Raw genomic sequence first — 14515 nt, forward strand, 5'->3', positions numbered from 1 at the left:
GGACGGGGTTTGGGGGATAGGCGGGGAGTCCCCAGCCCTGCGTGTTGCTGTAGCCGGTGTGTGACTGCCGCCACAGCGCGACTGTACCCCCGGGATGTGACTGTACCCCCACGGTGTGGCTGTAGCATGGCTGTGTGACTGTACCCCGGGAGTGTGACAGTACTCTGGTGGTACAGTGTACCCCGGCACTGTGACTGTACCCCCGCCGTACCCCAACGGTGTGGCTGTAACCCCCGGCAGGGTGGCTGTACCCTGGCAGTAAGACTGTACTCCAAGAGTGTGACCGTACCCCAGCAGTCACCCTAGGCAGCCATACTCTGGCAGTGTCCTTTCCTGAGCACCTGTGTCCCAGCAGTGCGACTGTATCCTGGTGGCTCTCCCATGAGCCTTTACCCTGTGGCTGCAGCTGTACCCTGGTGACACCCTCCCTGGCAGGGAGGCTGTACCCTGCCCCAGTGCCCCTGGCTGTGCATGTGCCCCCAGTGTCCCTGTACCCCAGTAGAGCAACTGTATCCTGACAGAGTACTTGTACCCTGGCCTAATGCCTACAGTGTGAGAGCACTCCAGCAGAGCGCCTGTACCCCAGGGATGCCCTCGGTGCGCCTGTACCCTGGCAGTGCCCTAGTGTACCTGTTCAGCAGCAGGGTGGCTGTGCCCTGGCAGTCCTCCAGCATGCCTGTCCGCCTGTGGAGTGCCTGTAGCTTGGCCTGGTGCCTGCAGGCACCTCCGACTGATCTTGTCCTTGACCCTGAGAAGAAGGAAGTGGCTCGGCTGTCAGCGGCACGCTTCAGCCGTGACATGCTGTGACACAGGGAAGTGATGCCTGTACAGACAACCCAGGGAACAAACCCTCAGCCTGGAGCACGCCCTTCCTGAGCGCTGCCTGTTCTCTTGACCAGCTCCTCAACTCAGACACAGAGGGCTTTTGTCTCCCGAGGGCGTTGGTGCCAGAGGACACCCAACATCACCCCCGTGGCGGAGTGCAAGGACGGTTCCAGGCAGTGCAGCTGCTTTCCTGGGCTTTTTCTCGGTGGCACTGTCCCTGGCTGCAGTGGCCCATCCTGCTGCAGTGGTGGCTCTGCCAGCCTGCTCTGCCCGGTGGCTGCTCTGGGTCCAGCTGTGCAGCTGATGCCTGCTCAGCATCACACCTGTCCCTGGGGGTGTCTGTGTCAGGTGGAAACCCCTCCTTTGCTGCCAACACTTTGGGAATAAAAGGACCCACCTGGATGCTTCTCCTGTACTGGGCAAAGGCAACCTAGAAACCCCAGTGCCTGGACCAAGGGGAGTCTGCAGGGAGGCATTGGCTCCTGCCCACCTGGACATGGCTGGGCAGAGAGGGGGCCTGCCCCTGCTGCTGCTGCTGAGCCTCGCCGTGCTGTTGGGTAAGGGCCGAGTGGGATGCGATGCTTTCCGTGGGGCGGGTGGCAAGTGGGGACCATCGTTTTCCAGGATGGTGGGGGGCTTTGCCCGCAGCAGGCACCCACAGGGTGTGGGAGGGAGCAAAACACTGGGGGTGCTGTTTGCTAAATGGGAAGCAGAGGTGGACTTCCAGCACCTTCTTTGTTTGAAGAGAAGGCCTTTCAGTGCAGACACTGACACAGGCACCCGATGGGATCAGACCTTTGCCCTTCTCCATGTTATTATTTAACCAGCTGCTGCCTGCCCCAGCACAGGGAGGGAGCGGCTGCTGGGGGCTCAGGGAGTTTCTGGTGGGATTGATGCTTTGTGCATCCTTTTTGGAGAGAATTACAGGCACTCAGATGTTCCCCAGGCTGCCTTGGCACTGGTTCTGTGCAGGCAGAGAGAATGGCCCTCCTTCAGCTCCCCTTCGTGAGTCGCTATATGTCTTAACAACTTGCCCTGCGCTGCAAGCTGGGATTTGTTTCTCTATGCCCCTCCTCTGTGGGGCTGCTTCCCCCATTGCCATTATTTAGACCTGGCGCTATCAGTTCCTGACTATCTGCAGCAGAGGGGTTTGTGTAAACTGTTGCTGCTGTGGTTCCAGCTGTCTCGGGGTCAGCAGTTCCTGCATGGCTCTTCCCGTCAGACGAGTTTGCCTGACTTCCTCCAGGGATGGGTGAAGGTGGTGGAGCGGGTCTTAGCGCTTGTGCCTACAGGAGTTTCTGCCCCTGACACTGGTGGTGTCCATGGCTTGTTCCTGCTTTGCCAGGGTGGGAATTTACGTGCCCTGTTCTGCTGATGATCACGTTTCTATTCAGGACATCCACATGCTCAATCCATGCAGGATGGTGAATCCCCACTCCCAGTGCTCCGTAGCTGATGTGTAGCTCCGGCTCCCTCATGGATTTCGTGCTGGTGGTGATGCTGTGCTGTCCCTGGCACAGCCATAGTCTCAGCTTTTCTCTGAAAGCCCTTACGTGCCTCACTCTTAACCTCTTTGCAGGGACCACCACCACAGATGTGACAGTCACTGGGTCCCCGACTCTTCCTACCTTCCCAACACCTATGGAGACCTCAGCTCGGCTGCCCACTGCTGACTCCACCACTGCAGCCACCGTCACTCCCTCCAGCCCCGAAACAGGAGCCTCCACCCCAGAGAGGTCCAGCACACCCCTGGGGACTGGCAGGCCCTCTTCACCACCCACACCTCCTCCCACCACACCAGCACCCACAGCTACCGAGAATCCCTTGAAAACCACAGTGAACACCATGGCTACCTCTGATACCAGCACAGGGGTTCCTGGCAGCACCCTGACTCCCAACCCTGTCGGGACCACGTTTGAGACCACCCCTGACATCTCTACAGTGACTGTGGGGTCAACCCTGGGCACCTCGACAGTACCTGAGGTCTCCAGACCACACCAGCACCCACAGCTACCGAGAATCCCTTGAAAACCACAGTGAACACCATGGCTACCTCTGATACCAGCACAGGGGTTCCTGGCAGCACCCTGACTCCCAACCCTGTCGGGACCACGTTTGAGACCACCCCTGACATCTCTACAGTGACTGTGGGGTCAACCCTGGGCACCTCGACAGTACCTGAGGTCTCCAGTGCAACCATGGGTGAGTGCAGCTGTGGGTGGTTAGAGGGCAGGGACAGGGTCAAGGTGACAAATTCTTGCAGGGACACTGGACGTGTACTTGGGTGGCTTCACGTAGGTGGCTTTGTTTAGGCTCAGTCTGTCCTGGCCATAGGAGCACCCTGCTCCTCTCTGCATATGCCGCTAACACAACATTGCTTTGCCCAGGTACGGAGCCCTCTTCCCCAGCCACTGCCTCACCCCAAACCCCAGAGGTTACCCTCAGCACCGCTGCAGACCTGCCAACAACACTGCCTGTCTGCCCCACTGCCATGCCCAACACCAGTAAGTGCAGTGCCCCGTGGGCATCGCCACCTCTGCCAGCTCCTGGGGCTTTGGGCTTCCAGGGGCCAGTGCAGGGGGGTCCTGGAGCCACCCTACTTTTGCCATGCTCTCCATACAGGGCCATTGATTCTCTCTGGGACGTGTGGTTTGCTGTACAGGTGGAGGGTTGTTCTCCTGATGGTGTAGGGTGTCCATGACATGATTAACCTGGGAGGAGGTCTTGTGTCTGGGGATCTTGCAATCCTGGGGAGAGACCCTCAGGACCTTTAGTGCAGCCCAAGGTTCAAGGGCAATAACCAGAGCCATGTGTTTTGTCCCTAGGTGCGTCCTACCTCTTTCTGTCGCTGCGGCTAACCATTCCCCTGGACCTGGGGAACACCACAGTGCAGGAACTGGTGCTGGCCAAGGTGAGGTGTGCTGGGAGGGGGGTGCCACTTTGCATCTGCCAGCCATGGTGCCGCCAGCAAGGAAGGAGAACAGCTGGGTCTTACATTGAATGTCACCCAGAACCCTTTTTGTTGAAGGGGAGACCATCCTTTGGCTGCTATGGTCCAGGGTCAGGCCCTTCGCACATGGGGACTGATGGTAGGAGACCCTCTTGGGCATGGTTTGATGGTTGTTCTCTCCCCACAGCTCCGTGAAGACCTGCAGATGGCATTTCCATGTGCTGGCCTGGGTGTGGAGTGGCGAGGGAAGAGGAGGACCTGACCTTGCTCCTTACCCAGCCACAACCTGCAATGCTGGCACTAGCAAGCCTTCTGCTCCCAGCTCCTTACCCTATGGTGGTGCAGCCCTTTGGGGTGATCTGTACAGCTCCGCTTGAACCTGGGACCTCCTCGTCCTTCACTGTGCACCACCAGAGGACCCCCAGTGACCCTCATGGGCTGGGGTGCCCCTGTCCCTTCCCACAGCCTGTCTGTAGAGCCTGAGCCCTTCCACCACCCCGTGCCAGACCACGGTGGGACCCCCTCCAGTGCCGCTGGGGGGACTAGGGAGGAGGGCACCCTGCGAGGCTGGGCTTTTACAGTTGGGTCTGAGATGACTCAGCCATGAAAGCCACTCTGGGGACTGATGGAAAGCAGACCTGGAGCACCCGGTAGCCCTGTGCCCAGGGCACTTGAGGGCTTGGTGATGGGGACCTCCCAACACAGGGAGGCTGCAGCACCTGAGGTCTTTGAGAGATGCTCCGGGGCTGTTTCACATCCAGAGTGGGCTGGGATGGAGCCCTGGAGTGGCTCTGGGAAGAGTGCAGGAGAGGAGACTCCTCCTTCCTCCCAGATCCCATACTGGGACCAGCTGGGCTCCTGAGCCCTCCAGCACTGCCAGAGAAGCACACTCACACAATCGCAGGCTGGGCAGTAAAGGGAAATCCCACATTTTCCATGACAAAGATGACGACTTCTTTTTTTTCCCAAGTTGCCTTCCTCAATTTTGGCTTCGCAGATGTATTGGCAAGCAAAACCAGCTGAGTCCCAAAAGCTTTGGAGCAGAGAGATGGGCTCAGGGGTGCCACCACAGACATTCCTGAGGACACCCCAACAGGCTGGGGGGGTCCTTGCTTTGGTGCTCTCCACCCCATGATGCCCCACATGTGCTCACTGTGGGGCCATGGAAATCCCGTGGGCTGGGCTCCTTCCCTGTTTTTTTCCAGTCCCAAGCTAAGGAGACAGCCGCAGCGTCTGTCCCCCTGCAGCTAAGTCATTTATTAACTGATTAATTAGCCAGATAAAATCCAACTGAAGCAATTATTAGCCTAAGCAAGTCACCTCGCCGGGAGATTGAAAACTGAAATAATTAGCAAAATAGCTGTGGTGTTCACTGCGGGTTTTTTTTCGGCTGATCCCTGCTCCTCACTGGCGACACAGGGAGGGTTGGAAAGGGGTGCATGGGGCTGTGGGATGCCAAACCTGGGGACAGCTCCCTGGGTTGTCACCCGGCTGAAAAGGAGCCAACAGCCAAGCGGGACAGGGGAAGGCGCCCTGGGATCACTTGGCTGGGCTGGGACTGGAGGCTGAGCCCAGGCAGCTCCTCAGGATGCTCCCATTTGGATGCACAATTTCTGGCGGTTTTGGGGGCTTGTTTGGGCCATTGGCACCAAGAGAGGTCCCATAGTGCCTGGGCAGGGAGCTGGGGAGCAGGGCAAAGCCTGCAGGAAGGGATCCCCATGCTGGACACCTGGTGGGGTGCCGGGAAAGGAATCGTTGTGCTCTGCCTACGCTGTGGAGCTGGGCCAAGAGCCCTCCCACGCCACATCCCACCGGGCTGATTTCTCCGGCTGTTGAATCCATAACTTCAGACCCCGGGACATGGCCGGGGGCCAAGATCCTGGGTAATGGAGCCAAACTGCGTCACAAAGGGAGGAAAAGGTCCTGAAGTGCTGGGCTGAAAAGGTGACCAGGGCACACGCTGTCCCCCTGCCGGCACAGCTGCCTTCCACTGTGGTCAGGGGTGACAGGGTGAGGAGATGCTCTGGTCTCACTGATCTCCTCTGCCCCCCAGTGTCCCCTTCCCCTTCATCTCCACTGGTAGCTGTGGCCCAGCTCCCGCTGTCTGGCAGGAGGGTGTTGCAACATGTCCAGCTTGCCAAGTCACCCAGAACCTGTGGGGTTGATGGATAACCCAGTTCCCCCCCCACCACTACCCCGAGCCCTCTCCAAATGCCCTTGCCTGGAGGCCAGAGCAGTGCTGGTAGGAGATGCCTGGATCTCTGTGGGGCTGGAACAACCAGCTCATTAATTCCAGGAAGGCTGATAAGGCACCGTGCTGGGCTGTGCTGGGCCATGGTGTGCTGTGCCGGATGGTGCAAAGCCCCTGTATACTGGGTTTCCTGGCATTGCCTTGCAGCTGCAGGCTCCTGAGTGGCTCCAGTGCCCATGCAATGTTTTGGGCCTTGATAACCATGGGTGATGGTTATCCTCGCTGGACCTGGTGGCCTGCCAGGACCTTGGTTTCAGGTGTAGGAAGGATCAATGAAAAGTCCTTTTTCAGAGTGGGAACATCGTCATCCTCGAGATGAGGAATGACCCACAGTGGCTGCAGGCTTTCCCAGGAGGGTGCACCAATGCCAGCGTGGAGGGGTGAGCTCGGTTTGTCACCCCTGTCACTCTGCTGGAGGAGCAGCAGGGAGATGAGGCTTTTTGGGGGACAGCATGGGCAGGAGACAGACACGAGGGTCTCCAGACAGTGCCAGTCCTAGCATACCACGGGCAGGAGCTTGCAGACGGGCTGGGGGTGAGGTGGGCTGGAAGCCGAGTTATTTTCCTCTGTGCCAAGCAGCACATTTGCAACAATCCCCGTGGTTCTCACCACGTTTTGCACCTCAAACACCACCTGGAGCAGCTGTCTCCAGCGTCAGCACATATTCCCCGCCGGGGTGGCTTTCCAAAGAGATAAGGCATCTTCAGCACAGGCAGAAATGAGCCTCCCACGACGGGTTAGCGTCCCTCTAATCCTCCATCAGCCCAGGTGTGGAGCTGCTCAGGTGGTCACTGGCTGGGCAGTCACCCCATGATCTGCAGTGCTGGTTGCACCCCAACACAACATCCTCCTCCTCCAGCTTCGCCCCCACGCTGCCATTTTGGGCAGGCATTTGTTCCGGGCGAATGACGCCTCCCCTGATTTACTGCCTGTGCCCTGTTCCCGCTGCCGGGGGTAATGCGTGGGTTTACAGGACGGGGTTTCATCGGCCGTGACTTGGCCTCCCTCAGCATTGCCCCCATCAACGGGTTGGGGTGTTACTTGTCATGCCCGGGGTGGGGGCAGCTCTGGCAGGACACTGTGTACTGCCTAACACCCCTCATAACACTTTGCAGGAGTCGCCCGAGGGCATTTCTGGTTAAGAAAAAATTTTGATTACAAAATCATGCAGTGGTGGGGGCTTGCATAATGCTGTTCATGGAGGGAAGGGGGGGGAGCTGGCAGCAGTTTTCAAGGGGGGGAAGAGGAATTGCTGCTCCAGGGGAAGAGGAGGCATAGGGGGGAAGTGATCCAGGAGATCCCCGCAGCAAGGAGGGGATCCAGGGTGTGCTTTTTGCTGCTTCAGCCTCTGGGGATTCTGGTCCCACCTCACAGTGGAGCTTTCCTGGTCCATTCACCTCCTCCCAGCCCCCTGGCACTGCTGTGCCCATACTCAGTTGCAGGTGGAAAACATTTCTGGGGCTCTGGATGGGGATCCTCAGTTACAGACGAGTGCTGGGGGGATCGACTGACACCCCAAGGCCTTCCCTCAGCCTTACCTCTCCCTGCTTTATAACTTGCCTCTGCTCCAGAGAAAGCCTTGAGCCAAGTGGGGACTGCATCCTGCCTTGCCCTAGGCTGAGACATGAGATTTTTGGTGCCCGCAGTGTCCCCACAGTTATGATGGTACCAGTTGCAATTGTCCCATCACCACCACCCACTGCTCTGTGGCCCCCTCCACATGAGGATCAGGTCCCATGACATCTGTGGGGAGGGTGACATGGGGACCAGGTCCTGTGGTGTCTATGGGGAGGGTCATGAGGGAAACAGGTTCTGCAGGGGCCATAAGGAGGTTCTTGTGCCACCCTAGTGCTGGTGGTCCAGGTCCCTGAGGGGCCTGGGTGTCTGCAGGGTGTCCTTGGGGTGACTCCCAACTCATGCTCCAGCTGAAAGGGGCACCCAGCCCTTGGGAAGGGGAGGGCTTGGGAGGAAGGGAACGGTGACAGGGACATTGGAGGGAAAGAACCGGGGGCGGGAGGGGACAGCAGCTGCAACCTGCCTCCTCCTGCCATCCCTATAAAGGGGAGGGAACAGGAGTGCACCTGTGGGACTCCAGATCTGCAGGAGAGGCAGGGAGGGACGGAGCTGCTCCTCACCACTCTCCCCTCCCTTTGAGCTTCCCAGCTCCCTGCCTGCACCAAGGCCCGAGGCATGGGGACCCAGGGATGGGCGCTTTCCACCTTTCTGGGATGCTGCTTATGGATTCTGTACGGTACGTCCTATATTTTCTGTTAACACTCATGCTACCTGAGTCCTGGCAGGACACAGCAGGTACACATGTGAGATGCTTTTTCGTCCTGGGGGAAACTTCTCTTACGGTCAATCTTTGCAAAACATTGCGGCCAAAGAGCTAGAAGAGTGTTTTATGGGGCGGGCATCACCCTGAGGGTCTGGGTGCAGGTGTGGACCCATGGGATTGGTGAGGGCCTGGCCCAAGAGCCTGTGTGCAGCCCCGTACCCCTTCAGCAAGGGAGTAGAGTGCAGGGAGTGGGGTCCAGGGATGCTCCCAGCCCTCCCGTGTCCCAGGGAAGAGAAAACTGTGATGGTCCATGCTGGAGCCCCTCTTGCACAAGCTTCCTGTGAATAAGCACTGTGAGGTAGATGGTGTTTCCTGCTTTGTGTGGAAGAATTAAGATAAACCATGGATTTACTGGGATGGAGTGTGCCAGACTAACTTGAGGTGACTTGGCTGTTTTCCCCAAGCAGCTGAGCTCCTCCAGCTGATGGGAATTGGAGCAAAAAGCTTAATTTCAGCAGAGAAAGGTGGGAGAAGGGCAGGAAGGGGATGTTGAGGAAGCAGCTGCTGTGAGGGGAAATGGGGGGGTTGAGGGAGGATGGACCCCTTGGGGACTGGTCTGGCATAAGAGGTAATGTCCATTAATGGCTCCAGCACAAGATATCTGCAAGTTATATTGGTGAGGTTGGAGGCACTTCTGCTGCAGGGGAATCTGGCTGCCTGGCAGAGGGAACCTGATGAACTGGGAGCACTGGGGCTGGGAACAGGCTCAGGCTGTTGGACTGTGGTGAAACACTGCTGGTTCTTACCCTTGGGGTGCTCTTTGTCTCCCCTAATTGCAGCCACCTAAAGCCAAGTGTCAGCAGATCTGGAGCCAACAGTGGCAGCTTGATCTCCCCAAAGCCCACATCCCTGTCCTAAAAATAAGTCTGGGTGAAACGTCACCCATGGATGCCAGTGGGAGAAACTCCTGGGATGAGGGGTGCTGTCTCCATCACCTTTCAGTGATGCTCCTGGATGTGGGACGGGATTTTGGCAGCAGGAGGAGGGAGCTGTAAGCAGGGCTTGGTTCTGGGAGCTGCTGAATATTCCAAAAAATGGGCAGGGAAGACCTGGGGCCTGCACCCAGCTGGGGGAAGGCTCCCACCCTGGGAGAGGTTTAATGAACCCGCTTTAGTTGCAGTGAGTCAGAAGCAATGTGCAGTCAGTGATAGTTTCACTTAAGCCCTAGGGGTTCTGTCTGCCAAAAGGTTTTGGGTGAAGTGTATTTAAATGTCTCATAGACACCCAAAAGGTGGAAAAATGCAAGAAGCCCCTGGCTTTGTAGAAATGACTGCTCTCAGGGCTGCTCCTGCAGTGAGGCAAAGAGGGCTGAGGGCTGTCCTTGGGCGGCAGAGCTCCACAGACACCCCTGGGGCTGTGAACTGGGCTTACTAGGCTCCAGCTCTTCCCATTAACCAGGCAGGACTGTAACTGGGCTGGGTTACAGCGGCTGCCTTGGCCTCTGTGCTGACACCGGCATCTTTCCCTGAGCTGTGATGAGTTGTGCCCAGTCTCAGTCAGCTGCTGCTGCTGCCGGGGATGTAAACGTGCTGTGCAGTGCTGTGCCTTAGGTAGCCCTGGCTGCGTTCCTCAGCTCTTAAATCAGAGCTTTGCAAGGCAGTGGGATGAGGCAGGAGGGTTTAGAGTGGTGTGGGAGCTTCCCAATGCTCAGCCAAAGGGGATGTGCCTCTGAGTCTGGCACGCAGTGTAATGCTCCACTTTCCGCTTCTCTGCAGGGCTCGGGGTTGCTGCTGCCATCCCTGTCACCACCGAGGGGCCGTTTGTGGCAGGGACAGCTTCTACCATCACAGCGGGGAGCGAGGAGCCCCGTGCCCTTGTGATGGGCACTGTGGAGACAACTACCGCAGCAGCTGATGCTGAGATAGCCAAGAGCATCCTTGCAGGGGGCCCGGAGAGCCCGTCCTTCCCTCCCAGGGCTGAGCTGGGCACTTTGGTGACAGCAACAAGCGAATATGGCTCTACAGTGCCAGCTCTGCTGAACGTGACCAAGCCTCTTAATGCATCTCAGGATAATGAGAGGGCTTTGGCTGCTCCTGCTGCAGCCACAACCGTGGTTGCCATCTCCGCACAACACCCTGCTGTCACCCCAGAAGCAGAGCTTGACATAACGGGGGTCACTCCCAATGTGCCCCTGGGGACCGCCCCTCTCTTTGCAGATGTGAAAGAGGATGTCCTTGCGGCCGTGACCAGAGAAGGAGCAGAGGATCTCGCCCCCACTGCTGATACCACGTTCCTCCCCACTGTCCCTCCGCCAGCAGCTGCCTGGAGGGCACAAACAACTGCTGTCAGCCCCATGAGTGTCGGTGTCACTGAGCTGCAGAGCCAAGGGCTAGCCACAGCCATGGGAGCGGTTGAGGAAGGCATACCCCTGCCAGTGGATATCCGAAATGAAGCCAGTGACAACTCCCCCAGCCCCAGTGCTGGGGGGCTGCTCACAACCCAGCAGGATGGGGCTGTAGGCATCACCCCAGAGTCAGCAGGAGAAATGGCCCTGTCACCTGCAGCTAGTGAGGCACCTGTGACGACAGGCGACATCAATGTGCAGAGTGACATGAACACCTCAACCACAGGTGGCATAGGGGCTGTGGGTCTGGCCACACCGTCTCTGCAGCCTGCCCCATGGCAGAGCCCCACTGGAGAAAAGCCACTGCTGCCTGCTGCTGGTCCTGGGGGTGCTTACCCACCCCTGGGTGCTGGGGCTGGCAGTCTGCCTGCCCCTGACGGTGGGGGCGGTGGTGCGCTTGCAGGTCCCCCTGCCACTGACGATGAGGCAGCGACACCAGTGAGCCCCAGCCTCAGTGCTGCCCCAGGAGCTCTCTTGTCCCCATCCCTTGGAGGGTGGAAGCCGTGGGAGGTGGCACTGGGTGCTCCCTGGGGAGATGATGGACCAGGCACTGGCTTGAATTCGGCTTCAGCCACCCTGAACCCAGCGTCTTTTGTACCTGATGGACTGACATGGCCCACTGTTGGGGCGCAGGGTCAGAGGACTGAGGGTGCTGGGGACGCAGCACAGGCAGGAGGTCCAGGGGATGGCAGTCCCTATGCAGATACTCAGAGTGACAAGAGTCCTTCAGCCATCAGCAGTCAGCAGGATCCTGCTAACACTAGAGAGCTGCCAGCAGAAGGAACAGGAGCTCTGACAAATGCTGGACTGTCCCCTCCATTGGCTCTCGGAGATGGAGCAGGAGCAGCCACAGCAGCAATAGGACAAGGGTCTCCTCCAGGTCCTGCATTTTCTGGCAATGCTGGGCCCAACCTCTTGGGGTCTCAAGGACCAGGAAACCTCCTTGGTGAATCCCCCATCTCTCCTGGGGCTCCTCACTCACCCCCAGGGGCTGTGGTGTCTGCAGCAGAAACTCCAGCATACCCTGACCTTGGTGCTGCCCCAGGAGCACCTGTGTCCCCATCCCCTGAGGGGTCACTGCCACTGGGGACAGGAGCTGGTGCTCTGCAGGAAGCAGGTCTCCCCAGAGCCGAGGGACCAGGCACCAGTTTGACTTCAGCATGGGATGCCCCCAGCTCAACAGCTTATGGACCAGAGGGACCCCCTTTGCCTGCCCCTGGGGACCAGCTTGACACAGACCTGGAGCACACGGGAGAAAAGGGGCTTGGACTCGGTGTGGTGGAGCCAGTACTGGGAGGAGTGGGCAGTGGGACTGGGTTTGAACCACCCCTGAGCTCCTCTGTTGGCAGCGGGATGGTGCCTGGGATGGATCAACTGCCCAATGTGGGTTCCTTGCCTGGTCCTTCTTCTCCCAGTGATGTAGTGTCAGCATCATCTGTTTCAGAGGGTGATGGAGCAGGACCCATTGCAGCCTCAGCCCCTGGCTCTAACAGCCTGTCTCTGGCCTCTCCAGGCACTGAAAGTGGCCCAGAGCTTTCTGCAGCACAGGGGACTGAGAGTGCAAGGGATGTGGCACAGGCAGGAAACCCAGGGAGCAGAATTCCCTATATGGACATAAGTCCTTCAGCCATCAGTGCTCAGCAGGATCCTGCTAATGTGGGAGAGCTGCCAGCAGAAGGAGCAGGAGCTTTGGCAAATGCTGGATTGTCTCCTCTGTCCCCTCTTGGTGATGGAGCAGGAGCAGCCCCGGCACTGGGACAAGTGTCCCTGCCAGGTCCCACACTTCCTGGCAATGCTGGGCTGGAGCCCAACCTCTTGGTGTCTCAAGGACCAGGAAACCTCCTTGGTGAATCCCCCATCTCTCCTGGGGCTCCTCACCCACCCCCGGGGGCTGTGGCCATCCCCATGTCTGTGGCAGAAACTCCAGCACACCCTGACTTTGGTGCTGCCCCAGGAGCACCTGTGTCCCCATCCCCTGAGGGGTCACTGCCACTGGGGACAGGAGCTGGTGCTCTGCAGGAAGCAGGTCTCCCCAGAGCCGAGGGACCAGGCACCAGTTTGACTTCAGCATGGGATGCCCCCAGCTCAACAGCTTATGGACCAGAGGGACCCCCTTTGCCTGCCCCTGGGGACCAGCTTGGCACAAACCTGGAGCACACGGGAGAAAAGGGGCTTGGCCTCGGTGTGGTGGAGCCAGTACTGGGAGGAGTGGGCAGTGGGACTGGGTTTGAACCACTCCTGAGCTCCTCTGTTGGCAGCGGGACGGTGTCTGGGATGGATCAACTGCCCAATGCGGGTTCCTTGCCTGGTCCTTCTTCTCCCAGTGATGTGGAGTCAGCATCATCTGTTTCAGATCCATCAAGCCTGGGTGCCCTCAGAGGAGTCGGCGATGCACTTGGAGCTCTGCAGCCATCCCTGGGTGCTGGATCTGGTGTCTCTCTTGCCATAGGAGAAGGGGCAGATGATGTGACAAGGGATGGAGCTTCCTTAGGGCAGTCCCAGGCCCCTGTCAGAGCAGGACCAGCTGGTTCTGGAGCCCCTGATGGAGAAATGGGAGCCATAATGCAATCCGCATCTTCCTCCTCCTCTACGGAGAGATCTTCATCACCTGGCATGGCTGGTGAGGCTGCCAATGGAGCAAGCCTTCCTGGAGCTGGTGGAGCAGGCGATGGCTTGAGCAGAAGCTTGGAGGCTGCTGGACCTGAGGAACCCTCCATGTCTGCTCCTGGCACCCAGAGCGGTGCTGATCTTGGACCTTCTGATGCAAAATGGAGCCAAGTAAATGTGGTGAAGCTTCCTGGAGGAGCCTCGGTGAATGAGGGACCTTCCTCTGGTGCCAGCCTGGGAGGGGACACAGGAGCCATCACACAGATCACGTCAGAAGCACTGGCCCCATCTGCCCTTGGCTCCCCCAGGCAGATGCAGCCCCTGGTCCCAGTGGCTCCAGATGCTGGTGGTGTCTCTGATGGCGCAACTGCCTTGCTGGCTCCTTCTCTGCTCCTCCCTGGGCATGGGCTGGCACCCAGCAGAGACTTCCAATCTGCCCCCAGCACTCAGAGCAGGAACATTCCCCTGGTGGCGGTGACACCGGGTGGGCTGGTGGGTGATGCTGGAGGCTCTCAACCATCATCTCCTGAAGATGAGGTGGCCTCAGGGATGCCAGTGGCTTCAGGAGAAGCATCCCCCCTTGCCCCCGTGTCCCTCAACACTGCCCCGGCGCTGCCTTCTGCTCTGGAGAGAGAAAATGCTGCTGGCCCCAGGCTTCCAGCACGTGAGTTGATGGCAGGGTCCTCTGCAGGGGAAAGAGGAGAGATGGGGGCTGCTGTGCCAGGGGGTCCTGCTCTGCTCCCACCTCCCCACCAGCCAGGAAGCCCTGGGGACCCCTCCAGGGATGCTGACATTCCTGTGCTGGGGCAAGCGAGTGCCATGCTCCCTGGAGCGATGGCAGGGCGAGGGGACATGGCTCAGCTCCTTCCTGGCACAACTGGAGCCAGGGCAGGTGTGGAGACCCCTACTCACTTCCCACTTGGGGGGAGCCCAGGACTCCCTGGACTTCGTCCCACTGGGATCGCTGCTGGCAGCCCTGGATCAAAGACCCTGGGGCCAGGACCTGCTGGTGGCTCATTACCCGCCACCCTGCAGCAGTTCTTGAGTGGTGAGGTGACCACCAGCCTGGCAAATGCAGCCCCTGTGGCCCTTCCAAGCCAGGGGGCAGCCCAGAGGGGGTCCCCAGCCACCGCACGCCCAGCCGTGTCCTGCAGCCCAGCTACCACCAGCCTGGCCCCACCAGCCCCCGCTGCCGGGGGC

General features: G+C 59.1%; 1 protein-coding gene across 1 annotated transcript in view; it reads left to right on the forward strand.

The window, feature by feature from the left end:
- Positions 1-2870: 2870 nt before the first annotated feature.
- The window catches only part of LOC104538313 (mucin-4-like), a 14972-nt gene continuing 3327 nt past the window's right edge, over positions 2871-14515 (forward strand). Inside the window, 4 exon segments of the mRNA XM_010181466.1 lie at positions 2871-3027; positions 3651-3736; positions 3963-4005; positions 10080-10934. Coding sequence (XP_010179768.1) covers positions 2871-3027; positions 3651-3736; positions 3963-4005; positions 10080-10934 — 1141 coding nt within the window.

This window comes from Mesitornis unicolor, unplaced genomic scaffold (genome assembly GCF_000695765.1).
Source record: "Mesitornis unicolor isolate BGI_N332 unplaced genomic scaffold, ASM69576v1 scaffold22233, whole genome shotgun sequence".
NCBI lineage: Eukaryota > Metazoa > Chordata > Aves > Mesitornithiformes > Mesitornithidae > Mesitornis > Mesitornis unicolor.